The sequence below is a fragment of the Typopeltis vanoorti genome, chromosome 15 (genome assembly GCF_054136105.1).
Source record: "Typopeltis vanoorti isolate ZY-2024b chromosome 15, IOZ_Tvanoo_1.0, whole genome shotgun sequence".
Taxonomy (NCBI): Eukaryota; Metazoa; Arthropoda; class Arachnida; order Uropygi; family Thelyphonidae; genus Typopeltis; species Typopeltis vanoorti.
The window spans coordinates 15,339,559-15,365,792 of record NC_143563.1 but is presented as its reverse complement, the minus strand read 5'-3'; the positions used below and the strand labels follow the sequence as shown (position 1 = coordinate 15,365,792).

The following is a 26,234-nucleotide window of genomic DNA, read 5'->3' as shown; positions in this document are numbered from 1 at the left end:
TGCATTTGTCCTAGTTCTTCCATGTCATTACAAAGGAGTACTGTATTATCAGCACACCCTAGATTACTGATCAATCTACCAGCTATTCTAATTCCTGTCTTGAACTCGTCGAATGCTACACACATGTAAATATATCGAATATATCTAAATATATCAAACCAGTTCTTACAGTCTATTCAATATTGAATAAACTGTAAGAACTGGTTTGGACTGTATGTATATTGAATATACATATATGTATATTTAAGAAATATACATTAAATAACAGTTAAATTAGAATAAATATCAGAATGGAAAGACATATTAAGAGGAGTGCAGCAAGAATGTACCTTATCACCTCTGCTTTTTAATATATCAACAGCATAACCCATTTGGTATACAAATAAAGATACAATACACTATTATTTGCAGGTGATCAAATTGTATTAGCTAGATCAGAAGATGATTTACAAACATCAGTAAAATTATTAAATGAAATTTAAGAACAATATAATATGAGAATATCAAAAGTAAAGACAAAAATAATGGCTTTCAAAGGAATAAGTAAAAACCCATCAAGAAGTAAAATAGTGATAAATAATAAAATATTAGAACAGGTAAGTACTTTCAAATTCCTGTGATGTGACTTATCTTTATCATTTTCATATGAAAAAAATATTAAAATATCAAATTTAGTTAAAGTAAATGGCAAAATAAATAATATATTTAAGCCAATCTTGGTGCAAAAACACACTAGAATTAGACTATATAACATTCTGTCTAAACAAACTATTATATGGATGTGAAACATGGACCATAAAAAAAAATGAAAAATGGATTCAAACAGCAGAAATGAAATTTCTCAGAAAAACAGTTGGACTAAGTGGGAACCATAAAACAAACAAAGAAATTTTACAATCCTTGAATATAAAACTAATCACTATATAAGTAAATATAAACAAAAATGGTTAGAACATCTAAATTGAATGGACAATAGCAGACTGCCAAAAATAAATGGAAAAAGAATTGGAAGACCAAGAAAGTGATGAAATGAGACTGGAACAGGCCACTTTGCATACAATCCACGATAAGAAGGATTATTATAACCATCTGACCTCCATGGAGTTGGAGACTTATCATGGGAAGTACACATTATTACATGCAATGCTCATCCAACCATGCTTTAAACTGATTCAATGTGTCTACATTCACAGCACACTCATGCAAGGCATTTCATTGACCAACCACTCTCCATGCAAAGAACTCATTCCTCTGTTCACACCCTCCTTATACAGTTTCAAACAATGGCCTCTTGTTCTATCCCCCTCTCTCATTCTATGAAAATTCTCCATGTCAACCTGATAACAATCCCTGACTAGCTTTTATGTCTCTATCATACCCCCCCCCTTTCTCCTATTCACAAGACTCTGCAACTTATATTCTCTCAATCTGTTCTCATACGCCACATTCCAAAGACCACTAACCACCTTTGTGAATCTTCTCTGGTCTAACATATCCTCGTTACCATGAAAACCCGGCGACCAAATAATCCATATGAAGCCTGATCAAAGCCTTATACAATGGCATCATAACCTCTCTGTTTCTGCATGTCATGGTTCTCCACATCATTGCCATTATCCCATGTGATGTCTTCACAACTTGTGCAGTGTGGCCCCTGAATTTCAGGTCCTTGTCCACCATCGCTCTTAGATCTCTCATCTCCTCTACTTCCTTTAAAGTTTCCCCACCAAGTGTATACTTTGCATCCCATCATTGCTTACCAAATCTCAAAACCTTACACTTTGCAATATTGAACTGACAGTTCCGCTTACCTGCCCATTCATGCAGTCTATTCAAGTCCTCTTGTAAGGCCATAATATCCTCTTGACTTTGCATTGCTCTCCCCAATTTTGCATCATCTGCAAACAGTTGCATATCACAAGTTAAACTTATCCCAATATCATTAACATATTGGACAACAATGGTCCCAAAACTGACCCCTGCAGCACACCACTAGTGACCTTTCACTTTTGGGATACGGTACCCCCACATACAACTTTCTGATACCTATCCGACAGCCAGTCATTGATCCAACTCAGAAGTCTGTTATCCAATCCCATCTGTTTCAATTTATTTAAGAGCTTGTCGTGTGGCAGTCTATTAAAAGCCTTTGCAAAATCTAAGTACGCAACTGTGTGCATCTCTGTCGAAAGTATTTGTCATCTTGTTATAGTACAGTTAGTGAAACATTATCTTCCCTTAACAAACCCATGCTGATAACTACAGAGAATACTGCTGTTATCAACTCATTTCTGTATCCTATCTCTCACCAATCTCTTCAGTACCTTCAGCACAACTCCAGATATACAGACCAGCCTATAATTTGAAGCTACAGCCTTATCATCACCTTTATGCAGCGGAACAATTTTACCTTCCTTCCACTCCCTTGGAACTTGTGCTGTTGTAAGACTTTTATTAAACAGGCATGCCAATTCCCTGGAACATTCCCTTAAGATGTGTTTTGATATGTCATCAAATTTGCAACACATTATTGACATAGAGTTTATTTATTTCCTCAAATACCTCCTGCTCACTCACAATTAAGCCATCCTCTCCTATGTCCTCTACACTTTTCTGAAACACCGTTATAAATTGATCACTGAATACCTCAACAATGTGTTCTGCAGCAGATACCATTCTACCACTTTCAAACATTAACTTCATCTTACCATGATCATTCTTCCTCCTACTTGCCACACATCTAAAAAAAACCTCTAGGATTTTTCTTTGCATGATTTGCCACTTTCTGTTCATACACTACTTTTGATTTCCTTACTGAGTCATCACTCTCCTGGCTTGTTCTTTATACCCTTCATGTAACTGATTATTACCATTATTCATCTTTTACTTCCTCCAAAGTACGTTCCCACAATCACAACTAACTCTCTTGCTCATTTCTTCCTCATGTCCAATGCCTTAATTATCCTACTCATTCTCCACCTGGATAGCAGACCTTATGGTCTCTCTCAATAACTAGTCCTCTAATTATGGAGTCTTCATATACTGCTGTCCTAGAATCACTAGTCACCTCTTTTACTCTTTTTTTTTCTTTCATTCTGTTCTCTTGCATGCTTTCATTAGTGTCCACTAGACGTCTAACATCACTCTATATGTTCCTCATTTCATTTTTCATTTTCAATGACTGTTTCATTAAATCTTGCATTCCAACAATTTCACTCTCTATCATTCCCGCACTCTTGCTACCTTTCGTTCTGCCACACCTTACTTTCGTTTCCTCAGTCATACTTTCTTTTGCTCCTTTATCACTAACTTTTGCTTATTCTTTCATTCTCTCAGTTCTTCTAGCTTTCATTTCATTTCTTCGTAACTTTCATAACTTTTTGCATAACTTTTGCTTCTGTATCCTTGCATTCTTTTACTCCCTCAGTTTCTCTAGCTTTCATTTCATTTTCGTTTCTTTCATGTACACCATCTTCTATCTTTTCAGTCAGTTTCATGTTCTTTACCTAGTGGTCCAACAATATATCGCACTTCCAACAAATCCATACTTTCTCTCGTCTTTCATTCACTCTCTCTCTCCCCCCACAAACACATCTCTGCCACGCATATGTATTGCACTCATGACATCAAATAATTTTCGAAAAATATGTCTGCAATGCTGCTTGACTTTCGTGTTGCTCGCCTAGTAAAACTGGTCGATGTCTGCGTGGTTGACCTCATGATCGCCATTGTGTTATACTTAAAAAAAGGCAATTTAAACTAGTAAATCTGGCAAAAATCACGCAGACACACTTCATTATCAAAAATAAATAAAATCCTAAAATTCATTAAATATTGCCAATTATTATTCAAAATTGCACCTATCTTTCTGGAGCTCGTTCTAACACCACACAATTTTATTTGTCCAGGATATTTGTCCGTATCACTGTACTTGGAGACTGCCTCCAATCAAGATTATCTTTGGGTTTGGTGTTAAATATTACTTCTTTCTCTTTTCTCCTTTATCCACTTGAATTTATGTTGTAGTTTTGTTTAATGGGATGTCACTGGTTTAATCTTCATCTTGGTAACTCTAAGCTGAAGAATTGCAGATTTATTAGAGGAGCTAATAGAGGAATTACAGAAATATCATGCTGTCATGACATTTCTTTAAATTCCTCTGCTAGCTTCACCTCTTCTGCTGAACTTGATATCTGGTCATCTTGACTTATCATTTTGTGTACCACTGTTTCAAGCTATCATGACTTTATAATGCACAAGAGATTTTTGAATAAGAATCGTTTATGTATGGATAATATTTTAAAATGTTTATATATTTGGATAATAAGCATGGTTTAATATTTATTTCTTATATATTACAGTGCATGAGAGACAAGATGTTTGATAACCGAGAAAAAAAAATAAGGCAGGTGAGTTTATTTTAATCACTTTTTCTTTGTGTTCATTAAGCTCTTTATCTGTCATCATCATCATCATCAAATTCCTGCCATGTATCCTCAAGGGGTGTACAGGATATGACAGTACTACATGAAAAAATTACATCATTACTAACTTCCTATCTACAATTTTCCTCCAAATCAGTCTGTTACTTGTCAAGACTCCAACATTATCAGATCTTATATTTCTATCGTCTAAGGCACTTTGTACCGTATCAATCCACCTATATCTTGGTCTTCCTCTGGGTCGTTTTCCTGCCAACCTGGCAGAGAACACTTGTTTTGCTAATCTGTCCTCTCCCATTCTATTTAAGTGACCATACCACCTGAGATTAGCTCTGCTAACGCATTCCTGGATGCTGACAATGTAAAGTTCTTTCCTAATATCCTAATTTTTAATATGATATTGCCATTAATGCCATCTGTTCACGCCTCTAATCTTTCTCAGGACTCTCATATCTGCGGTCTCTAGTCTTTGGTCAAGTGTTTTACTTCTGACCCAGCTCTCAGATCCATAAGTTAAAACTGGTTTGAACACTGTCTTGTATACAGCTAATTTAGTGTTCTGACTAATTTCTTTCTTATTCCATATGAATTTATTCAGTTGACTTCCCACCATACCAGCTTTGCCGATTCTGTTGTCTATTTCTATATTTAATTTACCATCTTCAGTAAAAATCGTGCCTAAGTAGCTGAAATGTTTTACTTGTTCCACAGGTTCTCCATTCACAACACAGTTGACATTTTCAATGATTCTGCCTATTTTCATTGTCTTTGTCTTTTTATTGCTGACCTTCATACCATATCTATTACAACAGCTATTCAATTTAGTCAGAGAATCTTGCAGACTTGTAGCGGATTTATTTAGAAGTATAACATCATCCGCATAAAGCAAAGAGCTGACATTAACATCTCCAATTTTGATATCAGGTTTAATACCACATTCCTTCATAATGTGATCCATATAGATAATGAATAACAGAGGGGATAATGTACATCCTTGTCTCACACCAGATTTAACATTAAACCATCTTCCTGTACTTCCTTCAATTCTAACTGCTGACTTACAACTCAAATAAAGACTAAGTATTGCTTGATATAATGCCCCATTGACACCATATAACTGCAGCGTATTGAATAGCTTCTCTCTTGGCACTTTGTCATATGCCTTTTCCAAATCGACAAAACTTAAATACAGATCTTTGTTATATTCCCATGCTTTCTCGACTATTTGTCATAAAGTGAAGATCTGATCCTGACAGCCTCTATTTGGCCTGAATCCAGCTTGTTTTTCACCAAGCTTTTCTGCTACAATTCTTCTCAACCGTTTCTCAAGTATACTTGCATAGATCTTGCCATTAACACTCAGTAGGGAAATACCTCTGTAATTCTCACATTCAGTTTTATTTCCCTTTTTATATATGGGTACTATTAGAGCTCTACTCCAATCATCAGGAATTCGTCCCTCTGTCCAGGCTTTCTGAACTATGCAGTGCAGCCACTGTAAGACTTTTATACCACCATACTTCAGCATTTCTGGTCGAATATCATCTACTCCTGCTGCCTTTCCACATTTCAAGCCTTTGATGGCTTTTTCTACTTCAAGTATGGATATGTATTCCTGACTGCATGCCTGGTCAGTGTTTTTTATCACTGTGCTGTCATCACTGCTTGTTTCATTTAGCAGTTTTTCAAAGTTATTACTCCATACTTCAAGGATATCTTTTTCTCCTGTTTTCATGTCACCTTTATCATCTCTAACTCCTTTTACAGCACTCTTTCCTCCATTCCTAAGCTTCTTCAAGAACCTCCAGAATATTTTGCCACCTTCTTGATATTTATTTTCTATATTCTTGCTAAAGTCCTCCCATGACTTTTGTTTAGCTAGTTTTACACAGTGTTTAGCATTCTTGCATTTGTCTCTATATTCTCTAAGAGCACAAGCTGACTTATATGACAGGAACTTTTGGTATGCTTTCTTCTTTTCCTTCACTGCCTCTTTAACTTCCTGTGTCCACCAGGGAGTTCTGATTTTTTTTTTATCCTTACAGATAACCTCACCACATGCCTCTCTGGCAGAATCAATCAATGTTTTCTTCAGAGTTTGCCACTGAATCTCCAAGATTTGATTCCTGTTCTCAAACTCTTTCATTTTCTTTTCAATAATCTTTCTGTATTTTAGTCTACAGTTCACATCTGAGAGCTGCTCAACTTTTATTCGCTTTAAAACTTTCTTTATCTGTTAGTAATAGAATCTTTATCTGTTAGTAATAGAATAAATGTCAAATGGGTTCTGCTATGGTTTGAAGCATTCACTCAACCTTGATTAACTACGTTCATTGAAGAGAACTAAGTCTCTTTCGATGAATGTTTTAGTGATAAATACACTGTTTATATACCTAATCACATTTTGGTATCTACTTGTTTTAGTAGTTATTTAAAATTAGAAATCCATAATTTTAAGCTGCCCCAGATGAAATGCAAAAGTTTGAGTATTTGTAATTTAAGCTTCTTTTCACAAATCTCATTATCTTTGCACACGTGTGTGTGTGTGTGTGTGTGTGTGTGTGTGTGTGTGTGTGTGTGTGTGTGTGTGTGTGTGTGTGTGTGTATTGCAGATGTATCTAGGAAAGATAAAAGTATTGTTATTTAGGTAGTTTGCTATGATGAATACACTGCTGTTCATTGGTAATTAATTCTAAATTATTACTAACGTTATGTCAATGATTTTCTTCTCACTTAACATGCTAATACCTGTTGTATACATTGCTCATAAGGTGTTACTCACTTGGTTCAGCCTTAGTATCACTTCTGAGTCTGGCTCCAACTGATGAGACATCAATAAAGATTGAAACCAATCCGGGTAGTGGCCCTTCCCATAATGCCTAGCATTATACATGTCTGGAATGATGTGTGGCACATTATGGGATACTAAGGCAATTGATGTGAGGTCATTAGCCTCTATATATAAGTAGCTCAGTTGTGAAGTGACTTCATGTGCAAACTTTATTTGCTTTGGGATGAAGGATAAAACCAAAAATATAATTTCTTGGCATCTTTAATTTATAGATATGACATTATTGGAGTGCTCACAAGTAATAGACTGATTTTATAGATTTTAATAGACAGCAGACAAGTGACCAGAAAACCATTGTGTTAACTGCTCTATACATGTTGGAACAATGCTAGTCATTGCTGCTACCTTCTATAGCACGATGCATGTTATCATATTCCCATGTCTGCAGTTGTTAGATTTCTAAAGCAGACCAAAACTTGGTGACAAGCCTTGGTTTTTGTTGCATATATGCATTTGTGAAGCTTCTTTGAATTTTCTTGTAAAACAATTATGATCAATATAGGGCATTTTTTTCCCCTTGCTTATTTGGTGGCTTATGTTTGTTATATGGAAGACTAATCACAAATTTTGCTGTTTTAGTTTTTCAATGTCTTTTACATGTTCAGACGTGTGAATGTGGCCTACATAGCATAATGCAATGAGTGTGAATTTTGTAAACTCCTATTTTTTTTCATGAGAGGATGGGGAGGTTTTGGAGGATGTAAAAACCTTGAGATTTGGCAAAAAAAAAAAAAAAAAAAAAACCACTTTACCTTTGTAATCACAGAAGCAACATTGCAACTTTGTAATGTTCTTGATGTAAGGTAACATGATTGCATTCTTAAAATCTTGTTTATGTAAAGGAGCTGTCAGAGGTATATTAAGAATTTTGTTAATTTCTTCGGTCTGTACCCATTGAGGGAAAGAGTATGTCTCACCACAGTTCTTCCTTTTTTTTTTTTTTTTTTGATATACTGGAAATGTTGTGGGTTTTATCTCAAAATGTTTAATCATACCTATCTTTTGTAATAGATGGTGATGTGAAAAATCTTCCAGTTGCTGTAGGTTTTCTGTATGCTGAAAAGATCAGTTTTTTTTTTTCTACTTAATTTACTTCAAGAAGAATATCAAGGAATGGTAATTTTTTGTGATCCTCTAGTTTAAGAGTGTATTTTATGTTTGGGGGCAGTCTGTACAGATAATCTTTAAACTCAGTTAAGTCATTATTTTCCTGTCCAAACAATGAAAATGTCATTAATATAATGCAACCAAGTTTTTGGTTTTTGATGATAATTCAATAGCATTCTTTTCGAAATTCTCCATAAAGAGGTTTACCGATAGGGGAGATCCATGGGAAGTCTGGTTCCCAATATTTAACCTGAAATGTAAAGAGAGTGCTTTCCATGCAGTGTTTGAGTCGGACTGTGTCTAGTGGAAAAAGTTTTTGAAAAAGATCCACTGTGTCATCCTTAAAGATGGTAAACAGACTGGCAACATCTAAACTGGCTAGGATGTCTGAAGGTTTTATATTTAAATCTTTTTCATTGAAAGAATATAGGATTTAAATGCATGCACTTGTTTGTATATATAACTGTGAAGTTCTGATAACATCTGCTATGTGTAATTAATTTTTTTTTAGTCATTTTTATATAAATTTTGGTACCCTTGATGAATATAAGTCCAATGACTTATGAAACTTGTTGGGTTATATTGTTTATTTTATTAAAACTGTTATATGTTAAGAAACGTGGTCTCAATACCAAAAGTTAACTTTTGGTATTGAAGATTAACCAAAAGTTAACTTTTGGTATTGAAAATTAACCACTTCAATACCAAAAGTTAACTTTTGGTATTGAAGTGGTTAATTTTTGTTTTTAGGAAAGATGATTATTTTTTCATTTGTTCCTTTTTTTAATAATGCATTGTTTTCTAGTTAATTATTATGTAAAATTCTGTAATATACATCAGATTTAATTTTACAGAGCATTCTTAGTTCTGGATCTGGACAAGCAAAGTATACAAGACTGCAGAATGAATCAGAGAGTCCAACACATTTCATTGAAGAGAATCAGCAAAAGCAGCAGGTACAGACTTAATTTTAATATTGGTTATAGCTTCATTTTGCTACCTAATGCCATAGATTAAATTGTTTTTATTAGTGTTTTTTTTTTCTCTCTCTCTATAGCTTTTGTTTTTTCTTTATCTTCTAGTTAATTATTCATACACAAGAAGAGGATTTAGAACGTATTGCTGATTCAGTAGGCACATTAAAAACAATGAGTAGACAGATTGGAGATGAATTGGATGAACAGTCTGTGTAAGTCTTTAAGAATATTATCATTCAGTTAATGTTGTGAAACAGGTTAATGAAATGCTCTGAAATCTTTATTTTATTTTATTTTTTTTTAAATAGCACATTCATTGATTTAATATGCAAGAAAAGAATTCTTTTATGTATATTCATATCGGTATGGAAAAGTATAATTTTTCCATAACTACATCATCAAATTCCTATGTACCCTCAGGGTGTGTGTGAACAAGATATTACAATAGTACCACATGATAAAGTTAATCATTACTGACTTCGTATCAGTAGTTTTTCTCCAAATTAATCTGTTATCTCTCAAGACTCCAATCTTATGTCAGATTCTTTCTTGATATCCTTCTTTTTAATACAATACTGTCATTGATGCCATCTGTTGATTCCCTAATCTTTCTCAGAACTCTCATATCTGTGGTCCTCAATCTTGTATCAAGAGTTTTATTTCTAACTCAACTCAGATCCATAAGTTAAAACTGGTTTGAATGCTGTCTTATATATAGCTAGTTTAGTGTTTTGCCTAATTTCTTTCTTATTCCATATAAATTTATTCATTTGACTTCCTATCATACCAGCTTTGCTGATTCTGTTATCTATTTCTATATTTAACAAATTTGCTGTTGGAGAAACTATAGAACATAACTGAAATGTTTCATGTTCTATAGTTTCTCCATTCAGAATGCAGTTAATGTTTTCAATGTTCCTGCCTATTTCTGTTTTCATTGTCTGCCTTTTTATTGCTAATGTTCATGTCAAATTTATTATAGCAGTTATTCAATTTAGTCTGGGATCTTGCAACCTTATAGTGGATATTTAGGAGTATAACATCATCTGCATAAAGTAAATAGCTGAGATTAGCATCTGAAATTTTGATCATCATCATGTGTTGTCTCTGTTCAGGAGATTGACTACCATGTCTCTCCACCGACTTTGTTGCTGTGCTTCCCTTGCACATTCCTCATGTCAGATATGTCCAGTTCTTAAGGCTGCTGCTCCAAGTAATTCTTTGTATTCTTTGTTTTCTCTTTCCCCTCTGCCATTCCTTCCAGGACCACTTTTTTGTAGGCTGTCATGTCTTAGTATTTTGCATTTCTTCTTTTGATTATTTTAAGACTTCTTTTTTCTCCCGTCATTCATAGAACTTCTGCATTCGTTTTCTTCTGAGTCTGATACCTTCATAATTCTTAAAATCCACATCTCAAAAGCTTTAAATTTTATCTTCTGCTTTCTTTAATAATGTCCATTGTCTCAGTCCTATACAATAGCATTGACCATATAGCATTTTGTCAATCTTATCCTAATTTTTATGCTCAAATCTCTAGATGTCAGGATATTTTTCATTGTGTTGAATTTCACTATAGCTATTTCAGTTCTTTTTATTTCTCTTGTGCTTCTGTTATTATGGTGCCAAGATACATAAATTTGTCTGCTTACTGAATAGGCATGTCATCTACTTTGATATCAAGTTTAGGTGTTGTCTTTTTCCTGGTTATTGCCATGGTCTTGGTTTTTTTTGGTATTAAAAAGCAAATCATAACTCTTACTTTGTTGATTAGATTTTCGAATCTTTTTTTATTTTCTGCTAATAGAACTGTATCATCAGCATATCTTAGATTGTTTATGTTTCTTCCTCCTGTTGATACTTGTTGTATGTTTTCAACTTCCTTGTATGTTTCTTCAGTATATAAATGAAAGAGTATTGGGGATAGTATACATCCTTGTTGTACACCTCTTTGGATTGTAAATTCTTTAGACATCTCATTGTCAACTCTTATTGCTGCTGTTTGTTCCCAGTATAGATTTGTTAACAGTCTTATATCTTTTCCATCCATTTCAATTTTACTAAGGTACTTGAATCAAAAGCTTCGGTGTAATCCACAAAGCATATATAAATGTCTTTTTTTTTTTTTTTTTCTGGATATCTTTCTATTATTGTTCTTCAAGTGAAAATATTATCTCTTGTTCCATTTTTCTCTTTGAATATAAACTGATTCTCACCTATTTCCCAGTTGAATTTTCTTTTGTTTCTTTGCAGAATAATTTTTATCAGTATTTTAGCAACATGACTCATGATGCTAATTGTTCTATACACTGAGAATTCTGTAGCATTGTGCTTTTTTTGGAATGAGTATGAAGATAGTGTCTCAGGTCTTTTTGGAGTAAATTTGGTTGCATATCATTGAGAGCATTTAACATTTCCTCTGTGATTGCATTGCTTCCTACTGTTTTCCTTTAATCCCTTCATTGCATTATATACTTCACTAGCAAGAATATCAAGACCATCTAGGTTGTTTGTGTTAGGTTTTGCTTCTCTTTATTCATAGTATAGTTACTCTATGTATTCTTGCCATCTTCCTAGTATTTCCTCCTTATTAGTGATAGGTTTACCATTTTGTGATTTTAAGATATTACCCCATGTGCTTTTACTTTTTTTTTTTATATATGTTAGTTCATTTATTTTGTTATATAAGTCTCTTTCTTTGTGTACATTAGCCAGTTCATCTGTCTATCTCTCTGCATTTATCTGTATACCAGGCTTCCTTCTCTTTCCTGCATTCTTTTTTTTATGAGATTGTTCGCTCTCTTATAATCTCAGTGTTCTTCTTTCTTCCATCATATGGAGTATTTCCTTAGTCATCCATGGTTTCCTTTCAATTCTGTTTATCTTAGGTAATATCTTTTTTTTATGTTTCTTGGATATTTGTTCTGAATGCATCCCGGTTCTCCTGAGCTATTTCCTTCGTTACACTTATTACCAAGTATATTATTCACATTTTTATTGAATTCAGGCGCAAATTTATCCTTCGTATACTGGCTTCTTTAAGAATACTGGTGTCATATTTTGGACTTTCTTTGCTCTTTTTTTATGTTTTTTTAATTTTAATCTTGCTGTTTGTTACCAGTACTGGATTATGAACCGAGTTGATGTCTGCTCCCGGATATATCTTTGCTTGTTTAATGCATTTTTTAAATCTGTCCTTTATCTTGATATATTCAATTTGGTTTCTTGTTGGTCTCCTGGACTCTTCCAGGTGTAAATTCTTCTTGGATGTTATTTAAACATTGTGTAAGTTATCACAAGGCAATTTTCTTCACAAACTGGATACGTTTGTCTCCTCTGTCATTTTTGTGACCCAGTCCATAATGTCCCATGCAAACTTGATATCAAGTTTAATACTACTTTCCTTCATAATGTGATCCATATAGATGATAAATAACAGTGCAGATAATGTGCACCCTTGTCTCACACTAGTTTCAACATCAGACCATCTTTCTCTATTTCCTTCAGTTTTAACTGCTGATATATAACTCAAATAGACTATTTATTTTCCACTGTAAAATCCCATTGCACCGTATAAACAGTGTTTTGAACAGCTTTTCTCTTGGCACCTTGTCACATGCCTTTTCCAGATCTCCAAAACTAAATGCAGATCCTTGTTATATTCTCATGATTTCTGAATTGTTTGCCTTATGGCAAACAATATGGTGGAGTTACGTGGATGACATCTTCATTGTGTGGAACCACAAAAAATATGACTTATTTGAATTCCTAAATAAGATCAACTCCTTTCACCATTCAATCAAATTCATTCTGGACCTTGAAAAAGAAAAACTACCATTTCTGGATATCCTAATTAAGAAGCAAGCTAATGGTCATTTCAACCTCTCAGTTTATAGAAAACCCACGAATACAGGATGTAATTTACATTTCAGCTCCTCCCACCACATTTCTCAAAAACTGAACATTGTACATATGCTAAAGAAGAGAGCTGTCCGGATTACAACAGACCAAAAAGATCTCCAAAACGAATTGACACTGATATCCAACAACCTCATCTTGAATGGCTACCCCTGGAGACTTGTTAACAAGATTCTGTTCTCTGATCAACCACAAAGACAACAAGAAGACACTCAATATATTACCACAATCGTCATTCCATGCATGGGAACCTCTAACAAGGCTGCTAAACTCCTCAAACCACATAAAATAAGAGTGACCTTTAAACCTAAAGATACAATTCAAAAACTCTTAAGATCTCCAAAAGACTTCCATCCTTTCTTTAAATATGTCGGAGTTTACAATATCTATGCTCGTGCGGTTTAAGTTACATCGGCCAAACTTCAAGAAGCCTTGAGATAAGACAGAGAGAACATATTGGATATGTCAAAAACAATATATATCAGGATATATCAGGCTTATCTTCCCATTTCTCCAGAACCAACCATGTCATTGAGTGGGATAAAAGCTGTACTCTTTACATAGAAGAGGATTACCGCTCTCGTATTTTTAAAGAAGCCACAACAGTCACCCGTTCTGTAGAAAATCTTAATAGGAACCAAGGTTTAATCTTATCCGAGATCTGGAAGACCCTAATTAGATCTCTAAACACACAAGAAATGAACTTTAGTACCAACTATAAAACGTTGAACGTGTGCAATACAATGTGGTGTTTTGTTAGCTTTAGTTCCTATCGTCAGTCCTGTACCCCGAAGATGCCAACAGCTTAAGTTGGTGAAACTAGTTGTTATTAAAATAGTTTTTTCTCAGATACTTGATCAACATTTCCCAAATAGTCAATTTACATAAATGCAGATCCTTGTTATATTCTCATAATTTCTGAATTGTTTGCCTTAAAGTTTAAATCTGATTTTGATAACCTCTGTTTGGGCAGAATCCAGCTTGTTCTTCTCCAAGTTTCCCTTCCACAATTTTTCTTAACTTTTTTTCAAATATACTTGCATAAATCTTACCAGGAATAGTCAATAAAGAAATTCCTCTGTAATTCTAAAATTCAGTTTCGTTTTATTTTCTACTCCAATTATCTGGAATTCAACCCTCTGATCAGGCCTTCGGAAATATCCAGTGGTAACCACTGTAAAATTTTTATAGCCCCATATTCAAGCTGTCTGTTAATATATCACCTACCCCAACTGCCTTTCTACATTTCAGGTTTTTAATGGCTTTTTCTACTTCATGTATTGATATATATTCCTAGGATTCCTGTTAACTGTTTTTACCACTGTGCTGTCACTCCTTGTTTCACTTACCAGTCTTTCAAATTTATCACTTCAGACATCTAGAATGTCTTTATCTTCAGTTTCAAGTCACCTTTATTATTTCTGATTCTTTTTACAGTACTCTTTTTCATGTTCTCATGAAAATCATGGGTCTTCCCATGATTTTCGTTTAATTGCTTTTTTACATTTTTCTCTTTATTTTCTCAGAGCACAAGCTGATTTACTCATCAGGAACTTCTGATATGCTTTATTTTCCTTGACTGCTTCTTTAATGGTGGACTTCATGAGTCCACCACGGAGTTGATTTTTCTATTCTTGCAGACGACTGTGTCACATGCCAAGCTACTCAGTTTATTTTGTTTTAAAACTTTCTTACATACTTTTCAATATGAAATTCAGTTTTATCCTGCTCAAATATCCATTTCAAATCCTCTTTATGCTTGTGTCCTGAATCAGTAGGGAAAATGTCACTGTCAATGAGATTTTTATTTTTCACATCTTTATGTTGAAGCACAGTGTTAGTAATAACTAGCCCATGTCCTGAACAGAAGTTTAGCATGCACTTACCATTATTATTAGCTTTGTTTATTTTTCTCTGAGTTCTCCCAAGACTTTTATATAGGTTTAGTATTCTGTATGCCTGGAGGTCTCTTATAATAATAATATGAGCAAATAACAGTTTCCTTTGTATGTATGTGCATATTCATTTAATGTTAAGCACTCGGTGTGTTAGTTTTTAGACAGTAATTAATATTTTACATTTCAAACAAAATTATAGTTCAGGCGTATCTTTTTTTTCACATCAATGATTAAATGGATAGAACATTTTAAAAAATGTTCTATCCATTTTTTGTTTATATTTACTTATGTAATAATTAAGAGCATCATTTTCATTTCTGCTATTTGAATTTGCATTTCATCTTTCATTTTTATGTCCAAGTTTCACTTCCATGACAGGACATTATAGTTTGATTGTGATATGTTTTTTCTAACTAACAGTGTCTTAAATCTGTTATTTATTAGGTCATTTACTTTAACGGCATTTGATATTTTAATGTCTATCTTTTTCATCTTCATATGATAAATCACATCGTAGGTATCTGGTAAAATGTTAGAAAAAGTAAATATCATCTATCACTGTTTTACTTCTTAATGGGTTTGAAAGCCATGATTTTTGTTTTCACGTTAGATGTTCTCATATATTGTTCTAAGATTTCCTTTAACGATTTTACTGTTCTTTGTAAATCATCTTCTGATGTAGCTAATATAATTAAATCGTGCGCAAATTAAAACATATCTGTCTTTTTACCAAATATGCTGTTTTCAGATTATAATTTTATATATATGTATATATATTAAAAAGTAGAGATTATAGGATACATCCATGTTATATTTGATATGTTCAAAAGAAATATAAAAATGGAGGAAAACTCAAGTAAATATTTTTGCTTAAGTATCATAGGCATCATTAGTACAGGATCATAGAACGGCAATTAAACAATAAGGCATTTCTAAAAAGCACCACCTAATTAGCCAATGTAAGATAACTAAGTTAGGAAATTGACCTTATACACTCATAGTTATCTAACATTATCTACTTGGTGGTCCTTTATTTGACAGTGTTACTCTCAGGCAACATGACTTTATAGTTGTTTTTTTCCCATACCAATAAGGGTTTCCACCTAATTGTTATTATTGCTTCCAGGCAACATTTGTCTTCATGGATGCACTGTGAAACACTTTTTTTGAATCATGTTTTTGCTAACAAATAGTGCCACTGCTGTGTTCACTGGGAGAATGAGCAGGAAACAGAAGAAAAGTATTTGCCATTTTTTTCGTTTGTGATCTAGGATGTATATCAAAGTTAGTGTTATTATGTTTTCTTGATTTCAGCTGAGTATCATTTTCAAGTTTTTTTTTTTTTTTTCTACAAGAGGGAGAAGAGTGGGAAAATTGTTTTTTCTGCTCCTGTTGCTTCCAGTTAACATTGCCTTTACAGTTACTGTCTGGGAGATTACCTGCTACTGTGGTTATAAGCAAAGAACAAAAGGTATGTTACCTTTTAATGCTGTTTTTTTATGGAAAAAGAAAATGTCAAGTGACTGTCTTGCCCCCCATCAAATCCAAATATTTCAGATTCTGAGACCTGATTTATTGAAGAGAGCTACTTTATCAAAGAGAAATGGGAGACTAAAAGACCCTGCAAAAGCAACAATTCAGGCTTGACATTGCAGATGCACTGGTGCATGCAAATAAAACAAAGCCATTTTTTACATGATCAACCAGTACCAAAGTAGACGGCAGCAATGCAAGTACCCGTATGGTATATTGTATGGGGCAAATTGATGTTGACATTGTAAAAATACATTTTCAACTATAGGATGTACAAAATGTAATTTAGTTTTGTGCCTTGTCATACAAAGAAATTAAATTATGCTGTCAGACACATTCAGCAATTGTCATGTGAAATCTGGGCAATGTTGCTTCAGAGCAACATTGCATAATTACTAAAAAATATAATAAATAAAATTTTAAGTCACTTTTCTTACCTACTGGCTCATGTTGTATCTAATTATTCAAAAAAAAATTTTTTTCTGTTTTGATTTTCACATTTGCAAAACAAAGGGTTAATTGCCATTCTATGATCTTGTACTTATGATGCCTATGACATTTAGGCAAAAATTTTACATTAAATAAGTTTTTGTCTGTTTTATTTTCTGTATATATTGTAAGAGTTTGTTTGGTTTCTTTAACTCAGATGTTTTAAACAGTTTTTGTCTTTTTACTAAAATAAAAAGCCAAAGGCTTCAATTCAGCAATATAAAATTTATAAAAATTAAGTGGATGTTAAATCCAGCATTATTTCAAAGCCGAATACAGAAACTATCAAAGTTTCGTATGAAATTTGACCAGAGAGCTTAATTACTGTAGGCTCTCTGGTTAAATTTCATACTCAGCTTGTATAGTTTCTGTATTCGGCTTTGAAATAATGCTGGATTTAATATGCACTTAATTTTTATAAGTTTTTGTCTGTTAATTTTATCAAAGGCTTTTTTTGTGATCAATAAAGATCATGTGTGTTTCTTTATGAAATTCTCTTCTCTTTTCAATTATTAATTTTTAGAGTACTCTCAGGGGACCCTGTAACCCCCAGAGAGTGCGTCCCCTGGGTGGCGGATAAGGGAGCCCACCATGTGTGTGTGCGTACATGCGCGTGCGTGTGTGTGTATATATATATATATGGTGGGGTGGTCCGAATATACTGAATAAGGACTCGTGGACCAACAGGGCCATAAGGGGTAATCATCTTGATTGTAAGGGAAGCGGCACTCCCATGGACCCCAAGCTGGATCTATCCTCTCCTTCTTCTACTTTGAGGAAGACCCACTTACTTTAATCTTTCCTATAAGGCCTTATCAGCCAACTCTTCTTACTTTATGACCCTTGTGCTATTAGAGTACTCGAGAGCCATGGGGGTCTTTTCATTTCTGGCCTTACAACTATGTCCTCTCTATAAACCTTACTATATTTCTTCTATAATCTACCCTTTCCCCTTCAATATACCCTATTCCTCCTATGGGTTTAAATTCGGAAGAAGGCGAGTTCAGAAGCCTTAAGGTAGCAGCCCTACCACTGAACTATTCCATCGTCAGGCTAGTCCCCTGACATGGAGAACATAACCATACTTGTAAGCTGACAGAAAAAGATAATCGGATTGAATCTATGGGAAACGACCCTGGAATGGAAAAGGGAAAACGAAAATGGAAACGACAAAATATAATACACATAGCAAACTGGAATGTAAGAGGAATAGCATATAAAGAAATAGAATTAGACCAACTATTAAATGAAAGAAATTTTAAAATAGCAGTAATCACTGAAACAAAAAAGAAATTAAAAGGAATTATGAGAACTGAAAATTTTAATGTGATATACAGTGGAGTTGACAGAGACCAAAGAGCACAAGCAGGAGTCATGATTTGGATTCATAACTCCCTTTCAAAACAGTTAAAACATTATAAATTATGGAATGAAAGAATAATAGAAGCTAGAATAAAAATAGATAGAGGCTATTTAACAATAATTGGTTTATATGCCCCAGAAGAAGGAAGAGAACAGGATAATATTGATTTTTATAATCAGCTATAAAACATATATAATAAAATAAATAAAAATGATTACATAATTTTAGCAGGAGACTTAAATGCAAGAATTGGAAACACGAAAATTAATAATAATATAGGAATACATGGAGAACACACTCTAAACAGAAATGGTAAAAAATTGATTGACTTTGTAGTTTATAATAACCTAAAAATAATGAATTCCTTCTATAAACATAAAGACATACATAAATATACTTGGGCAGCAAGAGGATGGAAATCAATATTAGATTACTTCATATTAAATGAAAAGACATCAAAATTTTCACTAGATGTTAGAGTTCACAGACGATATGAAATAAGCAGTGACCACTTCCTTGTTAAAATAAAATTAAGATTACCACCTAAATGGCTACAAGTAACAAGAACAGAAAGAAAAATTGAAACATTTGTTTATAAAACTAGACTATTGAATGACACAAATGTACAATGGCTATATGAACAAAGAATTAACCAGTATCTAGATAAAATAAAACAAAATGAAGAAATAGAAATAGAATGGCTTAATATAAAAACGATACTAAATGCAGCAGCAAATGAAAGCTTAGGAAAGACCAAAAAATTCAATAAAAGAAAAAAACTGAAGATCTGGGATGATACAATCAAAGAAATAATCAAAAAGAAAAAAAGAAGCCTATCACAAATGGTTAAGCAGTAAAAGATTAGAAGATGAAATAGAATATAAAAGAATAATAGCCATAGCTAAAAGAGAAGTCAGAAAAAGACAGAGAATCATGGAATAAATTTGTTTCTAATTTAGAACATGATTTATATAAAATAAGACCCAATGTATATAAGATTTTGAAACACCTAAATGCAGATACCAAAGAAAACATAAAATTAAACACTGAATTGAAATTAGAAGAATTTCTAAATTACTACACAGAACTGTGGACAGACAAATATTTTAAAAAAGACAACTGGCAAACAATTAACGAAAATGAAAAGGAAATAACTGAAGAAGAATTAGAAATCAGTCTGAAAGAAACAAGAAATGGAAAATCACCTGGAGAAGATAAGCTAGGTTCAGAACTATATAAATACGCAGGAACAAGATTCAAAGGAAGACGCTTATTATTTTTAAATAAAATTTACTCAACTGGTATCCCCCCAATAGAATGGAAAAAAGCAATTGTGATTCCTATCTTTAAGAAAGATAATAGAGATGACCCTAAAAACTATAGAGGTATCAGTATACTAAATTCATGTTACAAAATATACAGCAGAATCTTAAATAACAAACTAATGAAATATTCCGAAAAATTTTATTCTAGAGGTACAAAATGGATTTAGAAAAGGACGATCATGTATAGACCCAGCCTTCTGCCTAAAAATAATAATAGAGAAAAGAAGAGAATATAATTTAGAAACACATATTGCATATATTGACTTTGAAAAAGCATTTGACAAAGTTAAAAGAAACATATTATTTAACATATTAAAAGAAAGACAAATACCAAATAATATCCTAAAAGCTGTCACAAGTATATCTGAAAATAATCAAATACAAATAAGATTAAATCATGAGCTATCATATACAAGAGAGATAAACCAAGGGGTCCGACAGGGATGTCCCCTCTCAGCAACTCTTTTTAATATTTACCTAAATGAAACAATAATAAAATGGAATATAAAAATTTCCATCAAGATATAAAACTTTTTCCTACTGTGAACTTAAACACTCTCCTCTTTGCCAACAACCAAATAATAATTACAAATTCTGACGATACCTTACAGAAAGCTATTTTAGATCTAAATGAGATATCCAAAGATTATGGTATGATAATATCAACGGAAAAATCAAAAAACTATGGCCTTTAAAGGACAAGATCCAGCAAGAACTAAAATAGTATTAGATAACAAGATCTTAGAACAGGTGAATTCATTTAACTACCTAGGATGTATGATCACTTATGAAAATGAAAAAGATATAAACATAAAAATTGCAAAATATTTAAAAATAACAGGAGTAATTAACTCTATATTTAAACCAAACCTAGTTCAAAAACAAACCAGGCTAAAAGTATACAATACATTAGCCCTACCGGTCTTAATGTATGGAAGCGAAATCTGGACAATAAAACAAAAAGACAAACAAAGATTAACAACAGCAGAAATGAAGTTTATGAGAAAAACTGCAAAGTATACCCTATTTGATCACAAAAGAAACGAAGATATTATGAAAGAATTAAAGCAAGAACCAGTAATTGAAAAAATTAAAAAATATAAACATAGATGGATGGAACACGTTCAAAGAATGAAAACAGAAAGATTACCAAAACAAGCCTTAAAGTACAAGCCATTAGGAAAAAGAAAACCAGGACGTCCTCTTAAACGATTCAACGATGACTTCTAAGGCCGGAACAGGCCATACTAGGCCTAAATCCTTGATACGTATGATGATGAATTTTTAGAGTAAAAGCTTCTATGCAAGATCAGTGCCTTTTTTCGAATCCATTTGGTTCTGGTATTTTGTCTTCTAGAATATTGTTAGTTTCTCTTTTTATTTCCCTGCATATATGCTCATGTTAATGGAAACCACATCACCTTACATAAATATAATTTTTAGTAGTTAAATGGCCATTTTCATTGCAATATCTTTAGATATTTTGTTGTATTGCATCACCTATAATTCCCACTTGTTTCTGTATGATGTAATAGTTGCTATTAATAAACGCTGTCAGAATTTATGCTATAAATAGACAGTGAGCTAGTTTCCCATTTCCGTGCCGAGACCAAAACACATCTCCTTGCGAATATGTATAATGTCATGCATTGAGGGAGGGGCCACTACCCAGACTGGTTTCAACCTTTATTGAGGTCTCTTCAGTGGGAGCCAGGCCCAAGTGGAGATACCAAGGCAGAAGCATTAGCAAGGTCATCTCCTCCTATAGGAGCTGCCAAAGAGACCACTGAAGAGACCTGAATAAAGATCGAAACTAGTCTGGGTAGTGGCCCTTCCCTTAATACATAACATTATACATATCCACAAGGAGATGTGTTTTGCATTGTGGGAGATACTGAGATAGGAATGTTGGTAGCTTGCTCCACCTTTGCAAGGAATTGCCCGGTGTTGTACCACTTTACCCCAGTCCTGAAGATACTTTCAGGCGCAAACTTTGTTCGCACACACTTGGATAAAGGATTAAAGTAAATTTATTATAGTCTGACCAAGTGAAAAATAAACAAAACAAAAAAAATAAACAAATAAACTTTCAACATCTTTCTCTAAATCCAGAGTAATTTAATAAAAAGGTGGCACACCGTTTCGCAGCTCCTATAGGAGGAGATGACCTTGCTAATGCTTCTGCCGTCGTATCTCCACTTGGGCCTGGCTCCCACTGAAGAGACCTCAATAAAGGTCGAAACTAGTCTGGGTAGTGGCCCTTCCCTTAATGCATAACATTATACATATCCGCAAGGAGATGTGTTTTGCATTGTGAGAGATACTGAGATAGGAGTGTTGGTAGCTTGCTCCACCTTTGCAAGGAGTTGCCCGGTGTTGTACCACTTTACCCCAGTCCTGAAGATACTTTCAGGCGCACACTTTGTTTGCACACACTTGGATAAAGGATTAAACTAAATTTATTGTATGAGGGGAAACATGGCTTTGTGAAGGGTCAGTCTTAGTAATTTACTATTTTTTATAATACAGTAACAGCAGAGTTTTAGGAAAAGGCTACACGATTCTGCTGGATTTTGCATAGGCGTTTGACAAAATACCACATGGAACTCTGTTATGCAAATCATAACAAATGGGGATGAATATAAGGTGGCTGCTGGACAAATATCAAAAAGTATTATATGGAGGCGAAAACAGGTGACTAGTGGTGTGCTGCAAGGTTCAGTGCTGGGACCATTGCTGTTTAATTTGTACATAAATAATATAGGAAATATTCAGTTGTTTGCTGATGCAAAATTAGGTAGAGTAATAGTTAATCAAGGTGATAATGAGAGTTTACAGGACAGTTTAAATAGGCTGTGAAATGAAATAGATGAAGCTAGAGATTTAGGGTTGGTGGTAGACAGAGTTAAAGTTTAGAGGACATATTGCTATTGTTTCTAGGTAGCCCATAAGGTTATTTGGCTATTGAAGAACACATTAGGAAGTTATTATTTCTCTTTATAAGGCGTTGATATGTTCACATCTGGATTACCATGCTCAAGCTGGTCTCTTGGGGATAAGGAAGCAGTAGAGAAGATTCAGAGATGAGTGACCAAGATGGTAAGTATTCTGTGGAATGTTCCCAATGAGGATAGATTGAGAGTGTGTGGATTGCAGAAGTTGGTTGATATTAGAAAAAGAGGGGATATGATAGAAACATTTAAATTGCTTAAAGAGTTTTATACAATTGATGCAGGGGAAATGTTTCAGTACTTGGCTGGAGGAGCAAGAACAAGGGGTCATCCCTGGAAGTTGAATAAAGTGTGGTTAGTAGGGGGTGTGAGGACTAGATTTCTTGCTTGGAGAGTTGTGAATGAGTGGAATGGTTTGCCAGAGTACTTTATCTGTTAATGGGTTCAAGGGGAGGTATAATAGATTGTGTGGATAGTTTTGGACTCTATGGAGGCACCCATGGAGGCTCAACAACAATAACAATAATAAACTTCTACTTTATCATCAGCCCAGCAATTTTGAAAATGGGTTACCCATTTTTCTAAATTTTTTGCTATATATATATGTTTTATTTCTTTGTTCATGTATTTTATTATTTTATAGGTTTTTGGCTTAGATATATATACTTTTCTACTTCTGTTACAGTATTGTTTCTCTCTAAATATTTTTCATATTTCTCCTTTTACAATTGCACTATTACTTTTGTACTCTATTTCTGCTTCTATGATCTCGGAATGTAGCCATTTCTGGAAACTTTTTTAAAGTTTGTTTTTATTATAATTTCTGTTTCTTCGTTCCAGTTATTATTATTATTATGATGATGATTTGACACCTCCAGGGAGTCCAAAGACTCATCGAGGGAGAGTGTGCCAACAGCATCGAACGATTGGCCCCCCTTCCAACTACTAACCTGTAGCCCTCATTTTCCATTCCATTTATTTTTTATTCCTAAGCATTCTGTTGCTGCTTTTGCCATTTGTTTCAGATTTTCCCATTCAATGTCATCTTATTCTTGTGTGGTTTCTTTTTTTCCCCATCAGTACATATTTGATATTGTTGCCTAATATGGGAATTTTCTAATGAAGAAATTTTGCAACTCTGTTTAAAGTCATTTTGGTTTAAATCAGATTTTTGCCATTACTGTTTTTTAACATATTGATCACTCACAAGAGGTCAAAGAACCTATAGGCACATTACTGCCATTCATATGTGGGGTGCAGGTGAGGAAGCTGTTTTAGAGGACAGAGTTAGGTGGAATAAAAGAAGAGAAACAGATTTGGTATCTGCACTGAATAGGGATGCCAGTTGCTACTCTTGTTTTAACAGGCCTGACAGAAATTGAAGGAGTGATGGTTGTCAGTTTGGCAGAGCAGTGATTATGTAAGTAACTGCAGAATATACAATGTTAAAACATTGCATCTGTAAGACAGTTTGAAGTGAGTCTCTAACAGGGAATCATCTGTGAGCCAAAATGTTTTCTTCTGGACAGCATTGATAATTTTTACCGAGGTTTTAGGTGCACCACCAGAAACGTGAGCAGTATTTTAAGGACAGGCAGATTTGTGATCTGCACAGAGTTAGTAGATGTGAGAGTATAAAATAACATCTTAAGCAGAAGAGAATGCTTAGTCTTTTGGAGGTTGAGGGAGCTATTGATCTGATGTGTTTATACCACGAGAGACTGGAGGTCAATGTTAGTCCAAGGAGAGTCCTGGGCTTTCCAGTCAAATGATATGTGCTGAAACTACCTAGCCATGGAAGCATCTGAAACACATATATTCATGAAATGCAAAAATACAAAAGATTTAAATTAATGTTGAAAGTTTTTTCACTTGGTTATACTATAAATTAAAGATGCCAAAAAATTATATCTTGGTTACATCCTTTATCCAAATGTAAGCAAACAATGTTTGCACATGAAGTATCTTCATGATTGGTCTACTTGTATATAGAGGCTAATGACTTTACAACAATTTCCTTAGTATCCCATAATGCAAAGCACACACCCATCCTTTTGGGTCTAGACAAGCTTATGCTTGGATAAAAGATTAAACCAAGAATATAATTTCTTGGCATCTTTAATTTATAGTATGACCAAGTGGAAAACACTTTCAACATCTATCTGTAATCCAGAGTCTTTTAATAATAAGGTGTGACACATTTTGACTAATTGTATATGCAAAATATATGGCTTCTGTATTACTTCCACCCTGGTATCTCTTCTGGTCTGGTCCTCTCCATAATGCATAGCATTATACACATCTTGAGTGTGTGTGTGTGTGTGTGTGTGTGTGTGTGTGTGTGTGTGTGTGTGTGTGTGTGTGTGTTGTATTATGGGATATTAATACAATTGATGTGAAGATGTTAGCCTCTATATACAAGTAGCCAAATTCTGAAAATACTTCATGCATAAACATTTTTTCTTATACTTGGATAAAGGATTAAATTAAGAATTTAATTTCTTAACATCTTTAAAATTGTATATATTTCTAATTGAAAATAATGTTGGTAAGTGAATTGGCTTTATTATCAATAAAGTCTAAGTACAGTTAGCTCTCACTAGAGTAAACAGTGTAACAAACTATCAAAAAATCTTGACCAAATGTGAACAGGTACAATACTGTGGCTTAAAAAAAGTAATAGAAATTCACTATAGTAAATTATTCCTGAGTTTGCTATAGTGAAAGTTGACTGCAACACATCTAATTAGTAAAACTGTATTGTCATTTTTTTTTACTAATTCAAACACTGGTATATGCATCTTTTGCAGTATGTTAGATGATCTTAGTCATGAAATGGAAACAACAGAGTCCAGATTGGATCAAACTATGAAAAAATTGGCCAAAACACTCCATCTTTCAAATGGTGAGTTTTTTTTTTTCCCCATAAAATATGCATCTAAAATATTTTGATAATTGATGAGCCCAATCAATAAGTGATTATTTTTAAAGGAAAACAGAAAGACGGTTTCTTACCTTGGATTAGTAGTTCATAATCCTGGATAATGAAATTTGGGTACTGAGCAACAAGACCAAATATATATATATATATATATATATGAATAAAAACTTCAGATTTACTAATAGATATCACTAATGTTAAGAAAAATATAAAAAAAGCAAAGCAGTGTGTAAAAGTAGCTAAATAAAAGTCACAAAGAATTTGGTATGTTAGATGAACACTATAGTGAATACCACTGAAATCAACGTACTATTAAAAACTAAAGAAAAGACATGGCCTAAGGCCCATGGAAGCTATTTTAAGCACACCATTGCAGACAATACAAAACTTCACAATAGACAAAGTTCCTCACAAAATACAGCTGTTAGGAGCAATCTTGTGG

At 33.5% G+C, this 26,234-nt stretch overlaps 1 protein-coding gene across 1 annotated transcript in view; it reads left to right on the top strand.

Moving 5' to 3' along the window:
- LOC150098409 (syntaxin-6-like) overlaps window positions 1-26,234 on the top strand; it is a 93,169-nt gene that overhangs the window by 55,262 nt on the left and 11,673 nt on the right. Inside the window, exons 4-7 of the mRNA XM_090405041.1 lie at window positions 4,362-4,409; window positions 9,255-9,356; window positions 9,483-9,589; window positions 25,662-25,756. Of these exons, the coding sequence (XP_090261167.1) occupies window positions 4,362-4,409; window positions 9,255-9,356; window positions 9,483-9,589; window positions 25,662-25,756 (352 nt within the window). The remainder of the gene's footprint in view (window positions 1-4,361; window positions 4,410-9,254; window positions 9,357-9,482; window positions 9,590-25,661; window positions 25,757-26,234) is intronic.